This window comes from Podarcis bocagei, assembly GCF_964188305.1.
Source record: "Podarcis bocagei genome assembly, chromosome: 1".
Classification (NCBI taxonomy): Eukaryota; Metazoa; Chordata; class Lepidosauria; order Squamata; family Lacertidae; genus Podarcis; species Podarcis bocagei.
Window position 1 is genome coordinate 24,224,310 of NC_138125.1, and position 27,698 is coordinate 24,252,007.

Consider the following 27,698-nt stretch of genomic DNA (forward strand, 5'->3'; position numbering starts at 1 on the left):
AAGCCTGGAGAGCGAGGGGGGTCGGTGCGCACCGACCCCTCTCGCTCTCCAGGCTTCATGCAGCCCTCCGCTAGCCGTGGGAGAGCCGCTCGGCTCTCCCACGGCTAGCGGAGACCTTGCCGGCACCCAGAAGCTTGGGGCGCGCTGAGCTCAGCACGCCCCAAGCTTCGGGCTTCGCGCAGCGCTCCGCTAGCCGTGGGAGAGCCGCGCGGCTCTCCCACGGCTAGCGGATGGCAGCCTGTTCTGGGGTCGGGGGAATCTCGGGCTTTCCCCGCCCCAGCCCTGCACCTGGGGGGGAAATAATTTTTTTTCTTTATTTCCCCCCAAAAAAACTAGGTGCATCCTATGGGGCGAAAAATACGGTATATGCCATGTTAACTAGTTATTAGCACTTTAAATATCTACAGTAAAGGGTTTAGGGAGGTGGGAAATAAAGTGATCAGACAAGCAGTTCTACCCAGTTTTGATCTTTTTCAGAGCATTTTTAAATAATAGTTGGCTCAGTATTTCTATTACGTCCTCCTTTGTGTGTGTGAACACTAACAATATAGTATGAGATCTTCAGTTTTAAAATAAGTGCCACCATCTTAAACAATGTTTACTTTTATTGTATTCTGCTGTATGTTGCCACAGAGAACATAAAGTATCAAAATATACTATCTACTTAAGACGAGTTGACACCTGCTTTTCATTTTTAATTTCTACTTTATCTCCTTACTTTGTGACTGTTATTCATCCTGACAGATAAGCCAGCTAAATCAAGCAGAAATTGGAAGGAAACCATTGCAAAAACTCCCTGAATGTTTCTCTCTTTTTTGAAATGATTATTAATGCTTCCCTCAAAACGGCTGCTAGGGAGGGATTTGTTTATAGTGCTTCATTTTCTTTTTACTGCTTCTCCCTCCTTTATCCTGTGCTTGATTGCTGCCTAAAATCTTGCATAAAAGCACATTTTACAGTATGTCACTGATTAAATTCTTGACGCATTAGTCCCAGCAAGAGTGTAGGCATCTTGTATAGCACTGTGGCACACCTTGAATTAAACATAGAATAAAGCCTTCTGGCTTTTCATAGATGCTAGGCTGCTGCTAATGGACATGATGTACTTCTGTAATGGCATACAGCTCATACTCATTACTTTTAGTTTATTCATGCAAATGAATAAAATGGATAGGCTTAGCAAGTAGGGTTAACAATGCTTTGTTCATATTCATCCCAGCTACTTCAGGTATTGCCGCAAAATCACAATAATTTGTTATTCAAATAAATTGTTCTTTATGTTTTATTTTACATATATGAATATATGTAGATATTGCAAGAAAGAATCACATCTAAGAAAAACATATCTTTTTCAATTCAGCATGGGCATCCAGTTGTTGTTACATTGGTTAGAAAAACATTGAAGTCTCATTTTGAAAGGCAAATAAATTTCACAGTCTTTCTTTTGTAGTGTTTCCTCAGATGTGGTAACTCTTCAGTTTTTCTTGTGGTAACTGTTTCACACCAACCATTTCCTATGTAAAAATGTGATAAAACCACAGTGTTAGAACCTGACCACTTCAGAAATAAATGTGAATTAGCTCTGTTATGATCTGTAGTAAAGAGCCCCTGAAATCATGCCGGTTTTTCTCTCTGGACCTAGTTAGTTGCACATAGTTCCCATTTGAATCTCACTGATTTAAACTGAAATTAAATCTAACCAAATAGGTCTGGATGCAACCCATAATTTCTACAACATGTTAAAATGACCCATGTTTCATTTCCTTCATAAATAAAAACAGTCACTCAAATAGCAAACTTGGATAGTGAGTGCTTGTCAGTTTAGTAGTGACATGTGGCCACCCAAAAACTATTGTATACTCCCAAGTAGTGGGGGGGGGGGTTGCATTAACTTGTAAATTATGATAACAATGTTAAAAGAACAAAAAGGGTTGTGAGCTTCCAGGGCCTATGGTGTGTTAGGGGGTTTCACTTGAGTGTTGCGGGGAATGGCTTGCTCAAACCCTTAAGTTGATTAGAATTTATAGGATGCATTTCACAGCCAATATCCCAGCTGCTAGTGCTGCTTCACCAAGTTCCCATGGCCTTGAAAAAAGGGGGAAGTGGATAGGAGGGACTAAGTTTATTTTACAGGCAAAATTCTATGCCTCTGAACTTGACCCTTTTCTCTTGAGGAAAGGAGATAAAAGATGGGATGCAGAATGTGTGTGTAGGTTTTGAGAATGTCAGGAATCAGTGGTTTTCTCCAGCTCAAGTAATGTTCCATTATTAGTTCTGCATCTATAAAAGAGTTGGGAGGAGAGGCAGCAAGCAAGAAGGGCTGGGAACTTTTGTTTTCCCACCTCATTCTACATCAGCAGCTGTTGACAGCAGCAGAACTTGTGAATGTTGTGATGTCTCAACATAAGCTAAGTTCTAATCTTATTTATTCATTTATAATACAAAATGGCTTCTAAACAGTTTTAATACAATGTGGTTTGGGGTCTAGACATCTAGTAGCTATTGTTGATAGCAGCTGACAGCAGCCGTGACCTGTTTGTTCCTTGTTTTGTGTTTGTTTGTGTGTGTGTGTGTGTGTGTGTGTTAGACAAAGCTAGTAATTTTACACTGAAATGTTTTTGTGTTTTCTTAGCAAACTTGACTGGTCATGTAGAGAAGGTGGGCATTGAGAACTTTGAACTGCTGAAAGTTCTTGGGACAGGAGGTAAGAATAGGTTCTCTTTGCTAATTAAATATGAAAATATTAAAACAATTGTTAAGTAGGGTTTTTTTTTATTAAAAAGATCTTAAGTTTAATGACTGCATTCACAATATGTTAAATGTAAAGTGCTCTTGTTAGGGTTCCTGCGAGGGACCATTATCCTTTTCAGGATATCCTATTCTATTCACTTCCCCATACCCTGTTTTTTTCTCAATAGCAGTAACAAGTAGGACTGCTTCTATACCCTTCTACCAGAAGTGCTTCCAGACAAGCTCTCCTCCAAGTTATACCATCCGTTCCCCCTTTTTCTTCTTCCAGACTTACACTCAGTATTATATGGCTGCTGAGAATGCTGAATACTTATTGGGTGGTTTTCCACCATAGGTTTTTGTTTTGTTTTGTTTTTTTAAAAAATCTGCTTTTGCAAACCTTGGGTATCCCCCATGTATCCTGACATCTCCCTTTTCTCATTTTTCCATTTCTATTATCACTTTTCATTTGAATTCAGTATTATTTCAGTCAACAAGGTATAGAAATGCCATTGAGTTCAGAGATTCCAATAATTATCTTTCTATGTGTACAGGGTTGGAATTACCTTGATTTAGGTACTTTGCTCAGTTGTGAAGATGGGAAAGTGATAGGAATTGAATCATATGGTATCCAATTACTCGTACAAATATCTGTTGTTTTTTGAGTGTTTTATACTGTGCCATATGTTTGTTTTTAGCTTATGGGAAGGTGTTTCTAGTCAGGAAAATAAGTGGTCATGATGCTGGCAAGTTATATGCCATGAAGGTTTTGAAAAAAGCAACAATAATTCAAAAAGCCAAAACAACTGAACATACGAAGACTGAGCGGCAGGTACTAGAACACATCCGACAGTCACCATTTTTGGTGACTTTGCATTACGCGTTTCAGACAGATGCAAAGCTTCATCTCATTTTGGGTAAGTTTTAATATAACAACGAAATATTTTCACTGAAACAAAAAAAATTCTAACATTAAAGTTCAGTGATTTCATGTTAAGAGTGCCAGGCCAGTCAATGGTAGAATATAATAAATATCCAAAGAGTTTACAAACTGAAGAATATGCTTTTTAAATTATTTGTTCTTATCATGGATCTATAAGGTTGTATTCAACATGCTCAGAGCAGACCAACTGAAATCAATAGACAATTTTTGCAGTGATCTGAAAGCAAGTCACATTAGAAAATACAAACATTCATGCGTTATGTGTGTTAGATCTCCTGATAATGTTACAGAGGAAGCAACCGGGGTTGTACTGAGAAGAAGACAGAGGGTGGAAGAGTAAGGGGTTGGCTTGTGGTTCTATGCTGGAATGGAACACAGTTACACTGGAGCACCTGAGATAAACCAACGAGCTGCTGGTTGTTAGTTTTAAGCCATTTATAAGTACCTTCTGACAAATCAGAAGGAGATGTGTGTTGAAATTGTATTTATGCAGGCTACCAACTGTGTGGCAGCTTAGATAAGTTTTCTCCCTTCAGTGCTGACATGCCCCACTTCAGGTTCATGAATGTTAACACATCTAGACAAGACTATAATCCTGCCCCCCGCCTCCCACCCTGCTTTTGAATATTTTCCTTTAATAACACAGCTTGTCAGTTTTGGTTTCCAGTTCACGGCTACAGATAGTTCAGTTGCATAACCCTTGTTCAAGCTTCTCTTATGCCTCTGAGAGATTTTGGGCTTGTCAGAGGCAAAGAGGGATCTCTACAAGGTGGTTTTAATCAAAATTGGTACCCCTGAAGCGCTTCATGGCACCTCGGTGATCTAGACATTTTTAAAAAAATGCTGCAGACAAGTGGCTATTTTCACTTTCAGCAGTTGGGATCCAGGGAGAAGAGAGAGCAAACGCTAGAGTGAGGAGACTATGTAGAAGGAGAATTCCATTGTGATTGACTAGTCTAGCTTGTAATTAGAGAGACTGTGTTTACCAGTGCTCTCAAACTCTAATGCTTTGAGGGAGAGAATTTTGCAAAAGTGGAATTTATGTATCTAAAGATGATGTCAAGATGAGAAGTCTGTTGTGACTGACGGGCCAAGTATATAATCCAGGGATTGGGCAACCAGCAGCCCATGGGTCAGTCTTGGTCCATCAGGAAGTCAGATTTGGCCCATGAGGCTTGGACCCCTGTGTCAACTTGGGCAGCCTCTGAATTGGTCCAAGCTGAATCAAGCTATTTTACAATCTTGTGGTTCGTGCTCAGCCCTACTCTAAATGAACCTGTAGTTGAAACTCAATGGGCCAATTAGATTTTTGGTGCTTCCTGAAGGAGAGGGCCCTTCAAATTCTCTAATTGTTTCTTTTCCATTTTATGTTGCATCCAGAATTGCAACAGAACATCAGAGTATCTGAAGAAGTGTGCATGCACACGAAAGCTCATACCAAGAACTAACTTAGTTGGTCTTTAAGGTGCTACTGGAAGGAATTTTTTTATTTTGACTATGGCAGACCAACACGGCTACCTATCTGTAACTAGAGCATCTACATTAGTGGAATTTTGTTGCACATTCTGCTGAGCCTTTTCTCTTCTCACCCAACTACTCATGGTTTATATATTTCTAGAAATTCTTACCTCCTCCCAGCAATGAGATAGAAGTTAATGCAGAGACTTTCACACTGGTTGTGCATTCTCTGTTCTAAGGAAAAAGAGAGGTTCAAATTCTAAAACTTCAGTTCCTTCTGTCTTTGCATCAAGGGTAATTAAACACACACACAAACATGCACTCTGGAGGACAAGCTAATTAGAGGACTATTTAGATTAACACTGGTGGAAAGAGGAAGTGATTAATGACACAAGCCAGCAGGAGGAGCTTTTAAAAAGAAGGGAAAAACAGTGATAAGGAACCGCTACTGTGTTTCTTTTTGGTCTGATCTGTAGTAGGGGAAAACTTCATACGGTTGCTGAGAAAACAGACCGATTAGGCAAGGATGGCATAATCCCCACCCCTCTAAAACGTGAGTGAGTGAGGCATTGTCATCCCATGTTAAATGCCTGGAAGAATCCTTTGAGGGGAGAAATGGAACTCTGGGTCAAGCACCCTGGTGGAGTCATTTCTTTTCTATTACAAATGGTTGTCTCAGAGCAGCTTTTCCTTGGGGTCTGTCAGAGTTTTCATGTAACGTGTAGTTGGGTTCTTAAAGGTCTGTTATTCTTACTGAGCAAAATTGAGCAATTTAGAATAGATGATACTGCTTTCTGTTGTTGTTTTTTTTTAAATAAAGCTACATTAAATAATCAACTTCCTGTATCTTAGATTACATAAATGGAGGAGAACTTTTTACTCATCTTTCACAGAGAGAGAGATTTACTGAAGATGAGGTACGAATATACATTGGAGAGATTGTGTTAGCACTTGAACACCTGCACAAGGTAAAACTATGATTTGAACTTTCCTGAGAAATTCCATGTGTTTTTTGAAGTGTGAAAAAGGGGGAAAGAAGACTTGCGCTTTAAACTGTATAAACATTAGACATGACAAAATTTAACATGCTGTTTGCAACAGCATGGGTGAAGAAGTCCTATTAAAAACATGCCTATGGCCAGTTGTCTTTCTTTTTTTTGTTAATAGAATGTATACATTGTTTGATTATTTTTGAAAAAACAATCTCAAAGTGATTTACAAAAAGATAACATTTCGTTTCCTCTAAGATGGGTTGCTGTGCCATGCACAACAGAGATTGTGGGTTAAAACAAACTGGCCTGTTTCAAAACAAGCCAACAGCATCACAAGGCAGGATCAGGGGAAATTGCCATTAAATGCTAGTGAAATCCTTCTGGATACACAGGAGAAGGAGGCATGAAAGAATTTCTCTCCAGCTTCTTTCAGGTTGTGCATATAGTTATGGATTATTCTTAAATGTGAACCAATATTAAGGTTCTTCCTATGTACAAAATACCTCCTTCACCTCCCACCACACAGCAAGTAGCGTGTTAAATGTCTGTGGTTAATTATTGTTAACTTCAAACAAGTCATCTTAAGGTTCTTAGACTGGCAGGTTGAAACTAGTCATAAGTTTGAGATCAGGATGACATGGCCAGCTATGATTAACTGAAGGTAGAACCCAGATTCCTTCTCTTTGGCCATGCAAGAAGAGGAAAGGGTTGAGAGAAGTATACAAGCCTGAGGATCACTGCAGTTTTTGCATATTGCACTAAATCATGTTTTAGTGTGAAGCATGAACCCAGGCAGTGTGTGCATGAAACGAGGCTCACCGTATTTCCCCATAGCCATATTTTGGATTGTGTCATAATTCTGTTATGTGGGTCGCTGGCCTTAATAATCAAGATTTGAGTCAATAACATAACGTAAGAGGAGCCTGCTGGATCAGATCAGTGGCCCATCTAGTCTAGCATCCTGTTCTCACAGTGGCCAACCAGATGTCTTTGGTAAGCAGGACCTGAGCATCCAGTGGTTTAGAGATAAATGCATAAGCCTCAGGTTTGTGCACCCCACCACTGGCATGTCAGAAGCATTTGCTTCCATTTTCAACTATTTGTGTGTCATTGTGTATAATCTGGGAGAAATTGTGATTAGTTTTAACTATAGATTATCAAAAGAAGCCAACTTCAAACTGGTTAATGATCCTGCTTTGTAACTGCAGTTCTAGATTCAGAGATAGCAACAAACAGTGGTTAATTGAAAAAGTTTTTCTTTCTAAATGAAGAAATGTCATCATTTCTCAAATATTTACGCCATGCTTACTACACATAGAAAAAATCTTCTCTAGTCTGCCCAGAAACTTCAGTTCCTGTTTTGACTTACCAATCATGCACATTTAATTTAGTTTGCTACTTTGATTTAATGTGGGTGTTGCTGGGCCAAAGCAGAGTGAATAAAAAATGACCAGCACTACAAAGAAGACAATATCGTCCAGTGTGTCATTTTCTTTATTCCATAAACTGTCACACCTGCTAGTTGTAATAGGAGTATTTAAAGTATTTGATTTAATATTCAGAATTATTTCTAGAGGTAAGTAGCATAATATTGCTCTAAAATTAATAAAAAGCAGGTTATCTTACAAGCATACAAAATACATTTCTCCATTTGGTGTTCTGTTTATATGTTAATAATTTAGTTGTAAATTAATGTCAGCTCTGCACCATTTCTAAATATACATATATGAAGATTTATTCATAGGAAACTTGATTTAAATCAGGCCACCCTGTGTAAATATAGAGCACAGATAGGTTTTTTAATGCTAATAACCACACCTCAGTGTATTTAGCATTCTAATAATTATGAGCATGCTTTAATATGCTTACTAGTATATAATGAATTAAATTTCTTTTTTCAGTTGGGAATTATATATCGTGATATAAAACTTGAGAATATTCTGCTTGATTCTGATGGCCATGTGGTACTGACTGACTTTGGCTTGAGTAAGGAGTTTGTTAGTGATGAAGTGAGTATCTTCATATGAAGTGTTTGAACAAGTGAGTGTATAAATGAAGGCAGAACATAAACAAGTTGAAATATTAGCTCTCATTGAAATCGTCACATATGCATTTGAGCACAGAATTTGCTTCATAAGATTGTTCTCCAATTGATCATATGTCTACAACATAGTTTGTAAGCCTACAACAAACCATGGTTTCACATTTGTTTCTGCAAGACAAACCAAGATTGGTTCTGGGTTCAAATACTTAGACAAGCTACACTTTGGCTAAATCATGGCTTAGTGTTATGTGCAAACCAAGAATTGTCATTTTACCAGTAAATACCTACTTTATCATTTTTTAAAAAACAGAGTAATTGTTGATGGTTTGGCTCCACTTAGGCACCTGGTGTTTTCTTTTTGTGATGATAAATGACAGCAGGCGCTACTTTGGTAGATCAGAGAATGTAGGTTTATAAAAAATAAAAATCTTGATTCTTATATGAAAACCTGTAGCCTTCCAGATGTTGTTGGTCTTAATCACTCATCAGCCTCAGCCTGCGTGATCAACTTATATTTATAATATATGAAGTAGCATCTATTCTCAGAGTTGTCAGTTTGGACCGATAATAGAGGTGCTAGGAACTGTTAGTCTTTTCTCTTATCCTCATTTTGTCTTGTGATTCTGATATCAGTTAGTGTGTTGTGTGCCTTCTTTTTTTCAGAATGAAAGAGCATATTCCTTCTGTGGAACTATAGAATATATGGCTCCAGATATTGTCAAAGGAGGGGAGACAGGTCATGATAAGGTATGCTTTTCCTTAATAAAGCATATGGTGAAGTTTGTAAAACATTTAGATGTTGCTGAGGGAAGGGAAATGTACCCCTCTGCTTGAGGCCACTCTTCCCTACTTACGAACTCAGTGCTACCAGATAAAGGGGGAAATTATTTCTATAAGACTACCCCAGGATGAATCAAGTTACACAAGTTAACCCTATAATCCACAAATGAATAGACAAGAATGACGGGCGATAGACAAAAAGATATAGTCCCATATAATATGCAACAATCCATAAAACAAGGTGCATCCAGTCAGTCCAGGACAGTAAAGCCCAGATCCTTCACATGAGTTATAATAATTTTACTTTCACTTATAATTTATTTCTATTTTATAAATTCATCTATCTTGATTTACCTCTAGCTGTGAAGATAGCAGTCTGGATAATTGTTATTTCTTAGAATAATTGTATTGGCTTAGTGTATTTTTCTGCTTTTATAACTTACATGATTATTTTATAGGCTGTTGATTGGTGGAGTCTAGGTGTTCTTATGTATGAATTATTAACTGGAGCATCACCTTTTACTGTTGATGGGGAGAGAAACTCACAAACTGAGATATCTAGGTAAGTTATAAAATTGGCTGCAAATTATTAGATTTTTAAACTCCACTTTTAAAGAAAATATTATTTTATATAGTCTACATTTGTTTAACAATTTGTGGAAACCAGATTACAATAAAAGATGTAGTGTACAAATTCTACAGAGCTCGACTGGATGTTGTCAGAGTACTTTATGTTGAGCTTTAGACTTGCAGCACCGGATCCATTTCACAGGTAAAATATGCTTATTAAGATGGTCCACCCACAAATTCTTATGTCACCGATGGATTCCTGAATGCCCGTAGGAGCTTCTGTATTATATTGCTGATGATCCTGTGAATGTTCTAATTGATAATCCCTCTCTTGGTTGCAGGATAAAATATAATCCATTAAATAAGCACTGGGTAGATATATCCCTGCTACTTATCCAGAAATGATTTTTTAAAATCATATTTAATATTATTCTGAAAGGTAGTAAAAAGTTGAATACTTATTTTGATTTAGGCATAAATTCAAAGAGAAGCACAGTCTGCCAATGTTGTTTGAAGTTAATAAATGCAATTGGAAAAAGCAACTGCATCTTAGAAACCTTCCTGTATAAGCAGCTAGGATATATCAATTAATGCAGGAGTTTTCAAACTTTCTACTCTTAGAGCCCATGTGAGACTACTGAAAATTACAGAGGCCCATCAGTCACAGAAATAATTACTGATTTTATAATACACCTTTGGAAATGGTTAAATTCTTTGCCACATTGTTTTCCTTCTGGCAAAGAATCCTGTAGTTCAGATTTCCGCAAGCTAAGTACAAACATTTGCTCTGGAGGTATTATTACTCAGCCGTTCTGTTTTAGAAAGAATTTCCTGCTGTAAGTGGAGATGGGTTTCTCTAATTATTTTTACTCATCTTCTGTAATTTCCCCTCCTATTCTCCTTTGGTACTCAACTTCTTCCTAATTCCCCACCCTTCCAACTGCCAATTTCTTTCATCCCTTATCCCTGGAACATCAGCATGCAGTGAGTTGCTAGTGCTGGTATTGATCTAAGCAGTGGGCTATGGCACAGATGGAGGTCAGGGCAAGCAAATGTAGAGACGCTGAACAGGCTGTGACACTGAGGCCCACTGAAAGTGACCCTAGGTCCAATTCTTGAGAAACACTGCATTGATGGGTCATATTGACGCTTCCTAGATAAGGTTTATTGGCACCACCATTTCAAAGGGTCTTAGGTAGCAGGACTGGTACTAAAATCTGGGTAGCAAGAGTCTTTACTCTGCTAGTGGCTCTCCATAAAGTTTTGGAGTAGTCACTAGGTGGACCCAGCTGTCTTGACAAGCATATGACAGTTTGTACCACTTTATGACCACAATTCTACAATGTTCACATGTGGTGAACATTTCACTACCTTGTTGTGATTTTCTCCCTGTTCTCCAGGAGAATATTGAAAAGTGAACCTCCTTATCCCCAAGAAATGACTGCTCTAGCCAAAGATATAATTCAAGGTCTTCTGATGAAAGATCCCAAGAAAAGACTGGGCTGTGGTTCAAATGGTGCTGATGAAATAAAACAGCATCCCTTCTTCCAGGTGAAACAAAACTAGATATTGTCTATTTTTCATTTTTGCTTTGGAAACATGTTACTTTTTGTTTAGAAATACGCCTGGCAGGCATTAGAGAAAGGACTGTTATACTACTTCCCCTTAGCAACGTGGTTCTCTGACATCACCCTCAGATCCACCTCAACTCCCCTGTATGTGCTTCACTCTCTTTCGGGGGTATAGTCCTGAGCTGGGTTGCTGCCAGGTGTTTTAAATCCTCGTTCTTTTGTCTGCCACTACAGATACCAAGTACTTAAATAATTGCCATCTCTAGCATAGCTGGTCAAATTGCCTGTGTGTATGATGCAGCAATTATATTGATAACAGAAGTAATAAAAAGGTTTACAATTATTCATTGCACAGAAGCATATGGTTTCAATTATGTGCATTCTTACATGCTACTTGGGTCCATACAAACACTCCAACCCAATCTACCCTTCTAAATAGGCCTAAGGTAAATATCAGCATTTATCCCCAAACAATGATCAACAACAATGCTGATCCTATTGTATCTTACTAACCTTGCCGCAACCTTGCAAACACTCTCCCAAGCCAACTGCAGCTGTCTCCCGCCAGTATTCAAATGCCCTTTTAAAACTCATATGAAACTATTACTCATTCTGAGCACACAAACCCCTGACCTTATTTTTACTATAGTTCACTTAATGTACTTACTTACAAATTTAACACAATACATAGTGTTACATATTAATTTCCCATAATTACTCTATTATTTATACAATATTATTTACATATAAGGTTTTCTGCGGTACGAAAATGATAGAATGTGATCTCCAGGGAAAGCCATGAAACTCCTCCTCTTCCTGTGTTAAAAATAAATAAATATTGACACAACTGAAAGATTCTAAAGTACAAGCAAGCCTTGATTTATATGCGTGACTGTGCACACGCATATCGTGCTGAATCCAGAAGTGACCCGAAAACGTCACTAAAAGGTGTGAGGTGGGGGCAGAATGGGGTGTTTCAAATATACACAATTTCACTTAAATGTGCGGTGCCTTGTAACATAACCCTCACGTAAATTGGGAGTTGCCTGTAAAAGATAATTAAAAATTTCACTCCTATACACACCTAACTGGGAGTAAGTCCCATTAAAAAGAGCAGGCTTTACTTGGGAATAGACATTAATAGGATTACAATGTAAGTCATAGTTAAGAAGGCTGAAGTAAAATAAGCAAAGATTGCAAGCACAATATGTTAGTTCTGAAGTTTGTGAACAAAGTGGAGAGCAAAGCGTTGGTTGCATCGTCTGTATTTATGCTCAACCATATTTGCCCAAAGAACATATCTGAAGTCTTAGGCTGCAGTTCTATACACGTTTACCTGGGAGTAAGTCTCACTTAATATAATGAGACTTAATTCCTGAGTGGATGTACATCAGATTGCACTGTAAATCATTATTAAACTTCCCTGAGAAATTCTCTTTGTCCGCTGAAATGTTCATCTTTTGTTCTTCTTTCATTACCTTCTAAAATTACTTTCTGTTTAGAAACTGAATTGGAATGACTTGGCTGCCAAAATAGTGCCAGCTCCATTTAAACCAGTAATTCGTGATGAATTGGATGTTAGTAACTTTGCAGAGGAGTTTACAGAAATGGACCCAACATATTCTCCAGCAAGCACACCACAAGCTGCAGATAAGCTTTTCCAGGTAATTGCGTATAATAATATTATTATTATTAGGAACTCGTGCAAAGATAATTTCAGAATTAAATAAAATGTAGTGATGTTTCTGAAGGTGATTAAAGTGAATGAAGTTTGCTAGAGATGTTTTGATACTAACATAAACAAATGGACTGAATAAAGTCTCATCATTATGCCTTCACTATAGTGTGGGAAGGAATAGTCATGCTTGCATGACTATGTAACCCATCTTAGGATCATTAGAAAAAGTGCAGACTTAGTTGACAAGTAAAATTATAAAATAAAAAATATGACCATCAGTTATATATCCCACACTGAAAGATATGGCTGTGTAGCACTATTTGAAATGCATTGAGTTAAGTTGGTGACTGACAGTATGCAAAGAAAAGTAAAAATGGCAAGTAATGCTGTAGGTTGGCTGTAAAGCATCATTTATAAATCTGGGAGTCATCAGATCAAAATTGTTACTGATTTTGAAGGCAAAGGTATTAAATCTTGATTAGATAGTCAAAGATGATGATTAAAACTAATTTTGATTCCCTCCTGCCAACCCCCTGAGACACAGTGAGGGATTTGACATTCCTCTCTTATAGTTTTGTCAGTGTAAGCATTTCTGCTTGCTAGATGGAATGATCCCCCCTCCCCCCATGCACCATTCTGGGGGTTCTCCCAACTCTCCAGAGTGGATTTGGGGAAGGAGCGGAGGGCATGTGGGGGAGGAGGGAAGGGAAAGCTCTTTTGCACTAGTGGGAGCCCTTGCACTGGCTTTTACTAGCATGCCCAGTTAGTTGAATCTGGGCCATGTTGCTTAACTCTGCTAGTGTACAAGGGCTACTCTAGAGCTCTATGAACTTCAAAATGGGCACAAAAAAAGAAATGTAAGCAGTATATGTGCATCTATTCTTCTACTCTTATAGTTGACAATAATAGAAGAGAGCAAGGAAATATATTTGTGGATCGAGGGCCCGACCCCGCTATGTGAAATAAATACACAAGGGCACGTGATATAAGGTTAATGGGCAAGAAAAGGCCACAACTTTATTGATTACAGCAGTGAAAGGGTATTGGCTTAGGCATTGGATGACTATAGGTGGTGGGTTTATTCAACAGTAGGTGGAGCCTGTTGATGCTCATCCAACTATAGGCTCACCCCCTGATGTCACCGAGGGTCATGCCATGGCCTCCCGCCAAGCAGGCATCGGACAGAATACATGACCGCCAGATTCCTTTAACGGAATAACCCACGGTAGATAGCATAGGCGATGGCCACACCTAGCCCTTGACACAGCACAACACATGAATCCAATGCCTAACCTACCCACCAATACCACAATACTCGCTGAGGGACGACGACGAATGAGGAGGAGGCGGAGCTGGCCCCACAGCATTAAGCTGCTACACACGCCCCCCGGAGGCACCTGGTTGGCCACCTCTGGTGGGCGTGGGCGCCAGCCAGGTAGGAGGGGAGGGGGCTAATGCCCCCTACCAGGGGCGGAGCTCGGTCTCCCGCCCACAACCACTCCCCTCTCTTCCAGGGAGGAGAGTCTTTGTTAGTCTTGCACACTATAGAGTCAGTGCCTCTCAGGAAAGAGAAGATTTATGTTTGTTTCTTCAGGGTCGGACCTTTTTCAATGAGCTGGATGGACTGTGGCATCTAAGTGAGGGGTACAGCAAAGCAAGAGAAGTAGGATGAGATATGTATCACAGAAAGCAATTTCAGCTGGTGTGGAAAGCAGAGCAGGCTGCAGACGGGAACCACAGAAAGGCTTTCAGGATAAGAAAGCGAAATAGGAACAGCCTGAGACGGTTGTCTGAGGGCTGTGCATGAGGCAGACTTTGGTACACAGACAAAATATGGGGAAGGTAGCAGAATTTAATAGTGACTGAAGTTTTAGAGGAGAAGGTAGCAGAAGAGTAGAGAGGCAAAACAAGCTTACCACTAAAACTAAATGGACCCATTCTAGCCAGGCCACATGCAAGGTACTTGATTCAAGTCCGTCTGTGATTGATAATGCTTTGCCCTGGTTTGTGTGTTTAAAAATCCTTCGTGCAAAGTGTCCTCATCACCTTATCTACATAGGGGAAGTTCGAATGTATGAAACCCAAGCATTGTCACAAACTCTCCCTATAGTGGAGGAGAAGAGCTTCAGTTGGTTCCCTGTTAGATGTCCATGTAGATGTTCTGGCTCATATTTTATTTCCCTTAAATAAGTCTGGCAATGGGACTCCTTATGTTGGAAATTTTCAAATGTATGAAATTAGTCTAAATGTAAACTGTAATGGAAAAAAAATAAAAATATAAAGAAAGGAGCAGATCCTTCTTTTAAAATTGGAAGATTTGTATGCTACTTGCTCTTCTGATGAAAAAAAAAGAGGTGTTACTATTATCTTACAGAACAGGTCCTTGGTAGTCCAAGAGGAAATACGAGATAACAGGTAGATATATTATTCTTATTAAATTAGCAGGATCAGATGTATCAAAAGTGTTAACCACTCTTTTATTTTTATTTTTTTTAAAAAACCTTGATGAACACTATATAGTGCATTATTTTAGAGAGATACTTTAATAGTGTTCATGGTAAGAGTATGGATAGGCTCCACATCAAAGATAGCTGAATTTTTCCCTAACAATTCCAAGGGAATTGAATAGAAAATAACAACTGATGTATGGAGTTTCTTCAATGCAAAACCTAAAGATTTAAGTCATAGCCAAATAAATCTTACTCAGTGATATATTGGTTTCTTCCAGCTTAGTTCCAAAAACTTCAAAAATTGTGAAATTCATCCAATGAATTTTTGCGCTCCAGTCTCATTTACATTGAGTTTTTCTTGAAATCTTACTTCTAAATGGTGGCGGTATAACAGAATTTTGCTTCAGTTTTATTTTTGTGGAACGTGTTGGAACTCTTTACGAGAATATTTTCAAAATTAATGTCACTCCCAGTATAAGCAGGTTGAATATATGGAACACATGTAAGACATTAAACTATTTAAATACACACACACACACATACACACACACACACGACTATAAAACCATGATTAAATTTGCGGAGCGATTACCGTATTTTTCGCTCTATAACACGCACCCGACCATAACACGCACATAGTTTTTAGAGGAGGAAAATCCGCAGGCATGCCACCCGTAGGCATTCCCTCCATAACACGCACAGACATTTCCCCTTACTTTTTAGGAGGAAAAATGTGAGTGTTATGGTGCAAAAAATACGGTAACTTTACAGTTTTAAAAAATCAGAAATAGAACATAAAAGAAAATTGGAACTAAGGAATAAATCATGGTAATTCCACTGAGATTTTAGAATATAACATTTGTGTTTACCAGATAAAAATCCATTTACCCAGTCATAATGTAAGCTTGTTTGATACCTTAACTGTAGGTTTCTTGAGAAGCTAGCCAGTTTGACGTATCACCCTTTGTCACCAGTGAAAAAGCTGTGAGTCAGTTTTTTAGCTTTCTTTATTTTTTTACAAACTGAGCTTTTAAATGATTTTTTTTTAAATGGATCAGAAGATGGTTTAATTTCTTTCAGGCAGGCTTCCTCTTACGGTGATAAGAAGGTGCATAATTTCCTTGAATATAATGATTCTGGCTTATCTTGGATGCTGATTTTTTTTTTTCTGTCTGAATTACGCTTACCCTAAATTATTGAAATTAAAATTAAAATTTGATAGCTGGAAACTCTGGGCGTGATGGATATATTTTCTTTTTGTTCTTTAGGGATACTCCTTTGTTGCTCCTTCTATTTTATTCAAACGTAATGCAGCCACTATGGATCCTGTTCACTTCCTGACAGCAGTGGACCGACCTGGAATTACAAGTATTGCCAGGAGTGCTATGATGAAGGTAGTGTTAAAACTTAATATAGCAGTTTAATGGCCTAACTAAAAGATGTAACTCTGTTTTATAACGTATTTATAACTTGCATTTCCCCCCTGATATTTTCAGTTTAAGATATTTTAAAAGAAAATATTTAATGATAGAATTCTTAGTGGCCTTTTAAATGTGTCTCTGTGTGGGTTGTTTTTCTTGTTATTATGTTGTGTATTTTAAGTTTTTATTATGCCGTAAGCTACCATCTGATCTATGGATGAAGAGCAGTACAGAAGTCTAAATAAACAAACAAATATTACATTACTTTGCTATTTCCCAAGGCAGGAAAAAGGACATACTGTAAACTTGCAATTAGTACAGGTGGTGATCTTTTTAGGCACATCCAACTGACACGTGACCACTGATGTACTGGTAGTTTTGGACCTGGAAGAGGGAGGGATGGGGGCGGAATGGGCTTATGGGTGCTCCGTCAACACTCGCGAGGGCCAGGAATGGAACCCCTGCACAAATTGGTTGCTGCCTGTGGTATTCTAATACAGCACAAAATATGTTTTGCTGTAATTAAAAATTCTCAAGTAACTTTGTTCTTTTTATTTTTTCTTTTATTCAGTAAAGATTACTAAATACAGCCAGTTTCCCTCTCTACTGCTATCTCTTGCAGGACTCTTCGTTTTATCTTCACTATGAACTGGACCTGAAAGAAAGACCACTGGGAGAAGGAAGTTTTTCCATCTGTCGAAAATGCTTACACAAAAAAACTAGCCAAGAATATGCAGTAAAAATCATTAGTAAAAGGTTAAATGTTTTCTTCTTGTTGTTTCTTATAAATTTGAATAATGAAAATAGCTTTTTTGTTGTTTTACCTTAAAAAATGCCTCTGCTGCCCTTCAATATAGATATTCTCAGGGCCGCTTACTCAACAACATAATTAAAAAGCATAAAATAATGGCAGTGGTTAAAGAATAATGGTTTAACAAATAAAAATGCAGGGAAAGAAAGAAGCTTTTGACTGACACTAAAAAGACAAGCAAACCATCAGCCAGATGAGCTTCCCTAGGGAGAATTTTAATTGATTGATTGATTGATTGATTGATTGATTCATTCATTCATTCATTCATTCATTCATATACTGCCCTATACCCAGAGGTCTCAGGGAGGTTCACAGAACAAAACCAGAATATAAAACCACAAACTATATAGTCAAAATATTTCATGATTGAGGTGCCACCATTGAGTAGGTCCCTTTCCCAGTTGCTGTCCTCCTTGCTTCTGAGGGTGTAGCCGAAGAAGGAACTCAGAAGATGACTCTGCTAAAGCACAAACATGTCTTTTAAAAGGCAAACATATGGTACTTGATTCATTAATCTGAAGATTTACTACCAAATTGCTGCCCTGTTCACAATACAGCCAAATGTGCCCCTATAAGATATTTTTAGAGTTTGTATAGTACAGACTCATAATTGTTTAGGTCCAAGGAAATGCTTGGATTGTTAAATTGTTACAAACTGACTTCTTAATATTTTAGGCTAGAAGCCAACACTCAGAGAGAAATAACAGCTTTAAAACTTTGCGAAGGACATCCCCATGTCGTGAAGCTGCATGAAGTTTACCATGATCAGGTATTTGAAATAGTAAATATTGTAGAATAATTTGTGAACTAAACATTTTGCAAACTAAGCTGACTTTGCACAGTATAGGCATGAGATCCTGGAAGCCAAATTTTGATTGCCAGGTAGGATGCGAGGCTGTTTTGATGCTAAAACCAGGCCTGAAACCGTACAGGAATGGGCATAGATAATCTGCTTTCTCCAGGCTTACCCACACCTGGCACCCTAACCAAACATCTTGCCCAGGAAGGGAATATTATGTAGCTAGAGTTAGTTTCAAATCACAATATTTGCTTCTTAACTTTTACCATACAATTGCATGGTGGTAGTGCTACTGTTGCAATCCGACTCTTCGTGACCCCATGGACCAGAGCACGCCAGGCACTCCTGTCTTCCACTGTCTCTGCATGTATGCCTTCCTGTATAATAAAAAATCTAAGGCTGTTGTCATGGTCTGTTGTTCACGTAGCTGTCTACAGATGACCACTCCAACCCCAGTGTGAGGGACAGCAGGCAGGAGAGCACGGAAACACATAGTAGAGTGTATTTTAAAATGGGGTTTCAGAGTTTTTAGGGGGTTTTGAATGTTTTATGTAGTTTTTCAATGTCATTGTTCTGCATGGGACAATGACAATAAAGACATCGTATATCATAAACAGTGCTTGTGGCAGGCAGCCCAGGGGAGCTGTTTAATGGAGCAGGGAGAGATGTTTCAGAGGAGCTGACCAAGCTGCTCTCTGAAGTGCCTTCTGCCTTTCTTTAAAAGGGATTGGGGGTTTGGGCAAGCTGGGGAGAGGGAGAGGGAGAGCTGTGAGGGGATAGGCAAAGGGGTGGGTGATGTTTAAAGAAAGGGGGGTTGGTGGATACGCAGGGTTGGCGAGCAGAATAAGCCGGGGGCGGGGCAGACTCTAGTATACTATATACATACAATAGCTTTTTGAACCTGGAGGAATTTAAAAGTAAACAGTATATATACTTGAATATTAAATACATCTAGCTGATTATTGTCCCTTGCATTTTGAAATAAATGTTCTAAAAAAGAATTTGCATGCAAATATATTGTTTATAGCTCCACACTTTTCTAGTAATGGAACTTTTGAAAGGAGGAGAATTACTTGAACGTATCCAGAAAAAGAAGCACTTCAGTGAAACTGAAGCTAGTTATATAATGCGTAGACTTGTTTCAGCGGTGAGCCACATGCACGATGTAGGAGTAGTCCACAGAGACTTAAAACCTGAGGTATGACATTTTCAGCTTCTTGTAATAAGTTTTCTAGTAATGATAGAGACAGTTCACTTTTCTCATTAGGATGGAGTTCATGTGTTGCGATTTGTTCATTAAGTATGAAATGAATTATCTCTGCTTGTGGTAAATTTTACCTGCACCTCCTGCCAATGGGACTGCCCATTGAGCATGTGTATTTTATTTTATACTTTTTCTATTTTAGCTGTAAGCCGCTTTGGGTCCCTATCAGGGAAAAAGGCGGGATATAATTAATTACAATTATTATTAGCATTATTCTGTGTTGTCTAGAAAATCTGTATTATGAGGTGACTAATGCATATACATTATAATATAAACAATACTATTTATTTTTTTTTTTTTTTTTTTGCTCTCTTCACTTAATTGTGTGTGTTCTGTTCTTGGTGATGACTTAATTCTGCTATCGGGAATATATATGTATTTTAAAGTGTTTCTCAGATGGATTCCAGTTTCCATCAGCCCCAGCCAGCATGGCCGATGGTCATGGGAGTAGATAGGGAGAAGTCCTGTCCCTCCAGTAATACTAGAACTGGAATATCAGAGAATTCAGGACAAATAAGTACTTCTTCTAACAACGTGTGCTTAAACTATGGAATTCCCTCCTGTAGGATGTAGTGATAGCCACTAATTTGGATGGATTTAATAGCAGATTAGACAAATTAATGGAGGATAGCACTTTCAATGAATACTAGCCATGACAGCTACTATGTTCCACCTCACTGTCAGAGGCAGTGTGCCTCTGAATACCAGTTGCTGGGAATCGCAAGTGGGGAGAGCATGGTTGTGCTCATTGCCTGCTTGCAAGCACTCCATAGGCATCTGACTGCCCACTGGACTAGATGTTTCTTCGGCCTGATCCAGCCAGGCTTTTCCTACGTTTTTATGATGTGAGTTGTAGTCTAATATCTGCAGAGCTACAGGTTCCACATCCCTAACAGAAGGCATAACTGCAGTTATCTCAAGTATATAAAAATAATGTATTTAGGTTTATATTGACAGCATATCTTGCAAATCTCTAACTTAATTTTCTCTCTCTCAGAATTTATTATTTACAGATGAAAATGATAGTTCAGAAATAAAAATAATTGATTTTGGATTTGCCCGCTTAAAGCCACCTGACAATCAGCCTCTTAAAACGCCGTGTTTTACCCTTCATTATGCTGCACCAGAGCTCTTAAATCATAATGGCTATGATGAATCATGTGATCTCTGGAGTTTGGGAGTCATTTTGGTAAGCTTGCTCATTTTATTCTGCATTTTTAAATAACTGACAAGCATTTGGTCAGATTGCTAGTGGGAAAGGGTTGCTTATAATGGCCCCAGATTAAAGTATGAGTGCTAACCATTAGTTGGTGGAATGTGTATTTACTGGACTTGTGCAGATATAATATTGGCTATCTTAATCATAGTTAAGAGGGGAGGGATTGAATTCAACCTTAGCTTTTTGCAAATCAAAGGCTTTTGATCCATTCCCGCTGACAGAAGTAGGAATTTACAACACTGGGAAAAGTGGGAAAGGAGGAAATTTTCATTTGAGTGGAGTGAAAATGTTCTCAGGTGGGATATGAAGTCCTTCTAATGCTTGAAGGCAAGATTGCTAATTTAGAGGACTTTGCTCACATCCAGCTACCTACCACCAGTCTTACTCCTGCTTTCATGCCGAGAGGTTGTGTCTGTGTGGTGTTTATTGTCTCTTTAGCTCCCAGACAGTGCTACAGCAGTTTTAGAGAAGACTTTGGCCAGAGTCAAGAGACAACCGCTTAAAATTAAAGGTAGCCCATAAGCACTGCATTCTCTCAGCCTGTTTAGTGACATCAGCTCCTCAACGGGCATCACTTGTCAAGTGGTCAGGGACCTGTGCCTTTAACTGAGGAACAATTTCCCTTTCTGTCATTCCTTCCATTGTGCCCCTGATAATGATAACTGACAAGACTACTTTGCCTGTCAGCAAAAAAAGCAGTAAGAAGGCAGTGAATAAAAAGGTGGGCCGCCAGAGGGAGTTTGGCCATGTGCATCCAGACATGACCTGAGCCTATGCTCTTCTGTGTTCCCTGTGGCTTGTTTCATATTTGTCTATGTGTGGGATTTCACAGCTTAGATGGTGGAATGCTGGTAGAAGCTGGCTGGATGTGAGCAAGGCCCTTTAAATTACAATAGTTGTACTTCTGCCTTCAAGTGCTAAGGGGAGCTCCCATCTGAGAGCATCTTATCACTCAAGGAATAATACTTTTCATATAAGACCAGTGGTCCTTTTCTACTGATTACGCTGCCCCCTTGCAGTCACCACATACCTTTCCAGAGGGTCCAGAATTGGCCAAGTGAGTCATTAAGCGGGTGCAAGGGGTTGCAGGGCGAGGAGGTAGCGGCAAAAATCCCTTCCACTGGTGGGAATGCCCTCTCAGTGGAACTCCATGCAAGTGATGTTCCTGCTGACAGGAGGAAAGCTTGGATCCGAGTTAAGGAGTGGACCACAGAACCACACACTTTTCCATAGCAGCTTTGCTTAAGCACGATTTCATAATCAAGTTCAAATCATAGGTAATCAAGAAATCTCATTAGTCTTAAGCTCAGTTAATACCTGTTGTGACATATCCCTTAACTATGCCTAGTGCAGGGTGTGTAGTGCAGGAGGGGAACGTGTGATACCTCATCTGGCTACCGAGCTCTTAATAATGACTAAGAGAGAAAGTCTTTATGTTTTTCTGCATGGCCCACTGTTATAGAAATAACACCAAAAGGATAGTATATTTGATGCTGGAGATTTTATCACTTGGTTTCAGGAAAGTTTACTAAACCTCAACTGTTCTGTAACTTCTGAAAATATTATCTTAAATTGTGTGGACATGTAAAAATTGTCCTGTTTCCCCCCTAATATAATGTAAATTGCTTAGCTAACTGTAGATTGGTTATGGCACGTTTAATTTGTGTGTGTGTTTGTGTATACATTTCTCTCTCACACACAGACATACACACACCCCTATATGTAGTAGTGATTCAGAATTTTTCATTTTTGAAAAGTATACAATGCTCTCAGGACAAGTACCCTTCCAGTCTCAAGATAAAAATGTAACATGCACAAGTGCATTGGAAATTATGAAGAAAATTAAGAGAGGAGAGTTCTCTTTTGAAGGAGATGCTTGGAAGAATGTCTCTCAGGAAGCCAAAGATTTGATACAAGGTATATATATTGACCCAGAATTTCTTTACTATGTTTCTAGTAATTCCTGTAACTGTTAGTAGTATAATTCTATAATTCTATAATATAGAATAATTCTATAATATAGTAGTATAATTCTTGAAATTAATTAAAATGAAGATTTCTAAGGAAGATAGTACAATACATACAATTGCCTTTGATTTAATTGGTATTGATAGTACAATACGTACAATTGCCTGTGATTAATTTGGTCCTAACCTAATGTGTCTGCACCAATCTTTTGCTGACAAGCTTCAGTTAATCTCTTATACCCCAAAATTTTAAGTGTGAAAGTTGAAACAAAATATTTGGATAGTTTGATTAGGGGGAACTTTTGAAGACAAAATAGTTAGAAAACAGTATAAGGATTTAAATTAATATGAATCATTGATTTAGATCAGCAGTAAAAAAAAGTCATCTTCCCCGTATTGCTCATTTCTACTTCTTGCTTCTTTGACCCAGCCCCACCTTCAGAAAGCCAAGTAGCAAGTAAAATTGAAATGTTTATGATTAATAGGTAGATAGGCCAGGTAAAAAAGAGGACAATTGTGTAGTTTAATAGTTCTGTAGAACACTGGTCCTCAGCTGGTGGGTCAGGATCCAATAGTGCAGCGGTTCTCAACCTGTGGGTCCCCAGATGTTGTTCGACTACAACTCCCATCGTCCCTGAGCTCTGGACTTCCTAGCTAGGGGTGATGGGAGTTGTAGTTCAACAACATCTGGGGACCCACAGGTTGAGAAAGGCTGCAATAGTGGTTTGCAGCCTGATCCACTGTGAGTTGTAACAGGAGCATTACCACCATGCAAATGTATAGTAAAATAATAAATGGGTACCCAAATGGGTTATAAGTGGGTCCCATATCTGAAAAGGTTAAGGATACATGTTGTGGGTGAAGGAATTTCAGCAGATGTAGCTGGCTGATTGAAGCAAGGTTTGATACTTACTGGGAAGACTAGAGCAGTTTGTTTTCATCAGGTGAAAATAAAATGCCTAGAGTTAGCTAGAGTATAAATATTCATATCTGAGAAATTATCAAATTTGTTATTTGTTACATAGGTTTTTTGAACTCATTGTTTCTGGGAGGGGGATTGATTTAGGTTAGATATTGACTCGAGCTAACATGCTTATATCCTTTTTTAATATTAACAAGTTATATGTAAGGGAAACATGGTATTTGCAGTTTTTTTAAACTAAAAGTCTGATACATTTTAATCATTTACTTTTATATACTCTGTTAAATAAAGTTTGGAGTTCATACACTTCAGGATAGCTGCTGTCGTGATAATTTAATCTTATTTCCTAGATGTTATGAAATGATTCCATGCAACTTCTACAAATACTCAATAAATACTGTTATAAACTATTTATTTAATAATGATGGTCTGGGTATATTCAAGATTGATTTGTATGATTCTAAAATCTAAATTTAAAGTTATAATCTGGATTGTTGAAGCAGCTCATTTTTGTTTATGGGTTTGGTATTCCTTATTTAATATTCATTTATAAACTGTGGTTCATTGATTTAAGAATGTCTAATAAATTCCTATTAGGACTTCTTACAGTGGATCCAAATAAGAGAATTAAAATGACCAGTTTGAGATACAATGAATGGCTTCAAGATGGTAGCCAACTGTCATCCAACCCGTTAATGACTCCAGACAATTTAGGATCTTCAGGAGCTGCTGGACACTCTTATGTCAAAGCAACCTTTAATGTAAGCTCATATAGTCTTACTTTCTAAACATTAAACCATGTGCTTCTTTTGTCAGCCTTTCATTTAAAGTGGGATGCACTTTAGTTCCATATACATTCAGAAATGTCTACAGCTTTATCTCAAACTGAGGATTCTTCACCTTGACCCCTTTAATGAGGCACCCCTGCTTTCTCTGTTAGTCCCAGTGGGGTTCTTGAACATGTGGATCATGATGTAAAATTGGGAGAATAGTGGGGGGGGGAGGGGTAAATTGGAAGAGTTAACACTCAAACTACTGTTGAAAAAACCTTTGAGACATCAGGTCCTGTTTCTGGTTCTGCCAATAGTTGTCTGCCCCGAAGGTAATGATCTCCGCTTACAAAATCCTTCCTGCTCACTTTTTCTTCTGGCTAAAGCCAGGGCTGCATTTATATATCAAACTAAATGTAAATAAAAATTAAAAAATTTTTGTTGTTTATACCCCGCCCATCTGGCTGTGTTTCCCCAGCCACTCTAGGTAGCTTCCAGCAAAAATATAAAAAATAATAAAATGTCAGACATAAAAGCTTCGCTGAACAAGGCTGCCTTAAGATGCTTCCTAAAAGTTGTGTAATTCTTTATCTCCCTGACATTTGATGGGAGGGTGTTCCATAGGGAGGGCGCCACTGCTGAGAAGGCCCTCTGCCTGGTTCCTCGTAACTTTACTTCTCACAGTGAGGGAACCATGAGAAGACCCTTGGAAGTGGACTTCAGTGTCCAGGCTGAATGATGGAGGTGGAGACATTCCTTCAGCTATACTGGGCCAAGGCCATTTAGGGCTTTAAAAGTCAGAACCAACACTTCGAATTGTGCTCAGAAACGTTCTGGCAGCCTGTGAAGATCCTTTAGGACTGGTGTTATATGGTCTCGGCGGTCACCAGTCTAGCTGCCACATTTTGGATTAGTTGTAGTTTCCAAGTCACCTTCATAGGTAGCCCCAAATAGAGTGCATTGCAGTAATGCAAGCAGGAGATAACCAGAGCATGTACTACTCTGGTGAGACAGTCTGCAGGCAGGTAGGGTCTCAGTCAGCATCCGAGATGGAGCTGGTAGGCAGCTGCCTTGAGATGCTAAGAGAATAGAATATACAAGTATTATAAAGATTATAATAATAATAATACAAACATTATGACACCCATCTTTTGAGATTCAGAATCTGCATTAACGAAGGATAAAGGTACGCTGAAAAGAGCACTTTCTAAATCCAACCTTCTATAGTTCTTTTCCTCAAAAGTACTTCTTAAACTAATTTTTAAAACCTAAACCAAATTCTCTTCCATTCCTTACTATTATTTGAGAAAGATGGTACCCTTCCCCCAAACCCTGTGCAACTCCCACAAAGCTACCGTATTTTTCGCTCTATAACACGCACCAGACCATAACACGCACGTAGTTTTTAGAGGAGGAAAACAAGAAAAAAAATATTCTAAATGAAACAGTGGATGTATGATTTTTGTGGTTCATCCTGTGGCCACAGACATGTGATCTGACAGTGAGTTTGGAGTAGCCCAATGCAAAAATCCTGAGGCTCCATGTGGATCCATGCTTTGTAACCACGTTTTTGCACCACTGCGGCCCTAGGCAACAGTGGGTGCGTGATTTTTTTGGTGCAAGATGTAGCCATGGACATGCTATGTGATCTGATGGTGAATTTGGGGTGACCCAGTGCAAAGATCCTGTGGATCCATGCTTTGTAACCACGTTTTTGCACCATTGCAGCCCCAGGCAACAGTGGGTGCGTGATTTTTTTGGTACAGACTGTAGCCATGGACATGTAATGTGATCTGATGGTGAATTTGGGGTGACCCAATGCAAAAATCCTGAGGATCCATGTGGATCCGTGCTTTGTCACCACGTTTTAAATGGGGAGGGAAGGAAAAACACAGAAGGGACAAGGAGCACAAGAGGGGTGTGCAGAGAAGCAGCTGGCTAAGAATGCAGGGGAGGGGTTTAACGGGGTGGGGGGGAGGAAAGGAAAGCAAAAGCCCCCCCCCAAGCGAGCCCTCTCTCTCTCCCACCTGCATGTTTTTCGGCTGCCTGCGAGTCCCTAGAGCACGGAGAGGAGGAGGTGGTGGGCTGGAGCTAGGAAAGAATTAGAAGGAAGGACTCGACCCTTTCCTTAACCCTCTGCTTGCCAGGAGGGCAGGGGATTCCCTGCTCTTTGTTGAGTTTGAGCAAACGCAGCAACAGAAGCGGGTGGGCAGTAAGACCCTGAGGCAGAATGCAGGAAAGCAGCAGCTTCCGCCTTCCCTCCGCCCACCCACCCGATCTTATTTTTGCCTGATTTTTGCCTATTTTTGCCCCTGCGCTCCAGCGAGTCAGCTCCAGGGACCATACATTCACTCAATAACACGCACAGACATTTCCCCTTACTTTTTAGGAGAAAAAATCTGCGTGTTATAGAGCGAAATTTACGGTAATAAGTTGTCAACTCTTATGCCCCAGCAGCCATTTCTGTCACCAAATCTACAACTGACTCCAGGCCTCATATTTAGCCAAGATATGGACTAAGCCCCTCAAATGGGTGTCAGAAGGCCTTCGTGTCACCACATTGTGTTTGATAGCTGCTGAGGTTCCAGCATCACTGATGCTTACTCTGCCCCAACCTTTAAAGCTGCATTTGCACTGGGTCTAGGTCTGACACGTAAAGGTGTGAGTCCATCAGAATGTAGTTTGCCTAGGACCTCTTGGTACAGCCCCTGAGACTAATAAGTATTTCCGGAAGAAATGGTGGAATGAATTAGGCTTGTTGCTTGTAGTATGGAAGCCTCTTTCTGCTTTTAGGATACCTACCATTTGTGAAACTGCCAGGAACAATAGGTAAATTTACATTAGAAGCTAGGATTGTAGCCTACAACAATATTAAATGGTATATTAATTGTTGGATATTTAATCAAGTCTTTTTGCTAAAAATATTTTGAAGTCCGTAATGCAATTCTTTAGGGGAAATATTCTTAATACTTTTATATTTAAGCAACTATAAAAACTGGTTTCAGTTTGAATATACACAAATGCATTTATCTTTTAAAATAGGCCTTTAACAAATATAAGAGGGAAGGATTTTGCCTACAGAATGTTGACAAGGCACCTCTTGCAAAAAGAAGGAAGATGAAAAAAACAAGTACAAGTACCGAGACTCGAAGCAGTTCCAGTGAAAGTTCTCATTCTTCTTCTTCTCATTCGCATGGTAAAACTACTCCTACAAAGACCCTGCAGCCAGCAATTCCTGCAGACAGCAATAATCCAGAGAGCATCTTCCAATTCTCAGACTGAAAAACAGAGATTTGCTCTGATGAAGAA

At 39.0% G+C, this 27,698-nt stretch overlaps 1 protein-coding gene and 1 long non-coding RNA gene across 2 annotated transcripts in view; one reads left to right on the forward strand and one right to left on the reverse strand.

Moving 5' to 3' along the window:
* RPS6KA5 (ribosomal protein S6 kinase A5) overlaps nt 1-27,698 on the forward strand; it is a 31,523-nt gene extending 3,825 nt beyond the window's left edge. The window contains exons 2-17 of the mRNA XM_081173007.1: nt 2,633-2,704; nt 3,429-3,647; nt 5,984-6,099; nt 8,025-8,132; nt 8,831-8,914; nt 9,406-9,509; nt 10,918-11,068; nt 12,591-12,752; nt 16,485-16,610; nt 17,260-17,393; nt 18,124-18,217; nt 19,275-19,445; nt 20,509-20,700; nt 22,488-22,647; nt 24,217-24,380; nt 27,432-27,698. Coding sequence (XP_081029133.1) covers nt 2,633-2,704; nt 3,429-3,647; nt 5,984-6,099; nt 8,025-8,132; nt 8,831-8,914; nt 9,406-9,509; nt 10,918-11,068; nt 12,591-12,752; nt 16,485-16,610; nt 17,260-17,393; nt 18,124-18,217; nt 19,275-19,445; nt 20,509-20,700; nt 22,488-22,647; nt 24,217-24,380; nt 27,432-27,671 — 2,297 coding nt within the window. The 3' untranslated portion in view covers nt 27,672-27,698. The remainder of the gene's footprint in view (nt 1-2,632; nt 2,705-3,428; nt 3,648-5,983; nt 6,100-8,024; nt 8,133-8,830; nt 8,915-9,405; nt 9,510-10,917; nt 11,069-12,590; nt 12,753-16,484; nt 16,611-17,259; nt 17,394-18,123; nt 18,218-19,274; nt 19,446-20,508; nt 20,701-22,487; nt 22,648-24,216; nt 24,381-27,431) is intronic.
* Nucleotides 562-27,628, reverse strand: LOC308576009. Its single transcript, XR_014002999.1, has 3 exons — nt 27,530-27,628; nt 5,302-5,365; nt 562-1,514 (listed from the first exon to the last, which is right to left on the reverse strand). It is a non-coding gene; the product is annotated as an uncharacterized lncRNA (long non-coding RNA).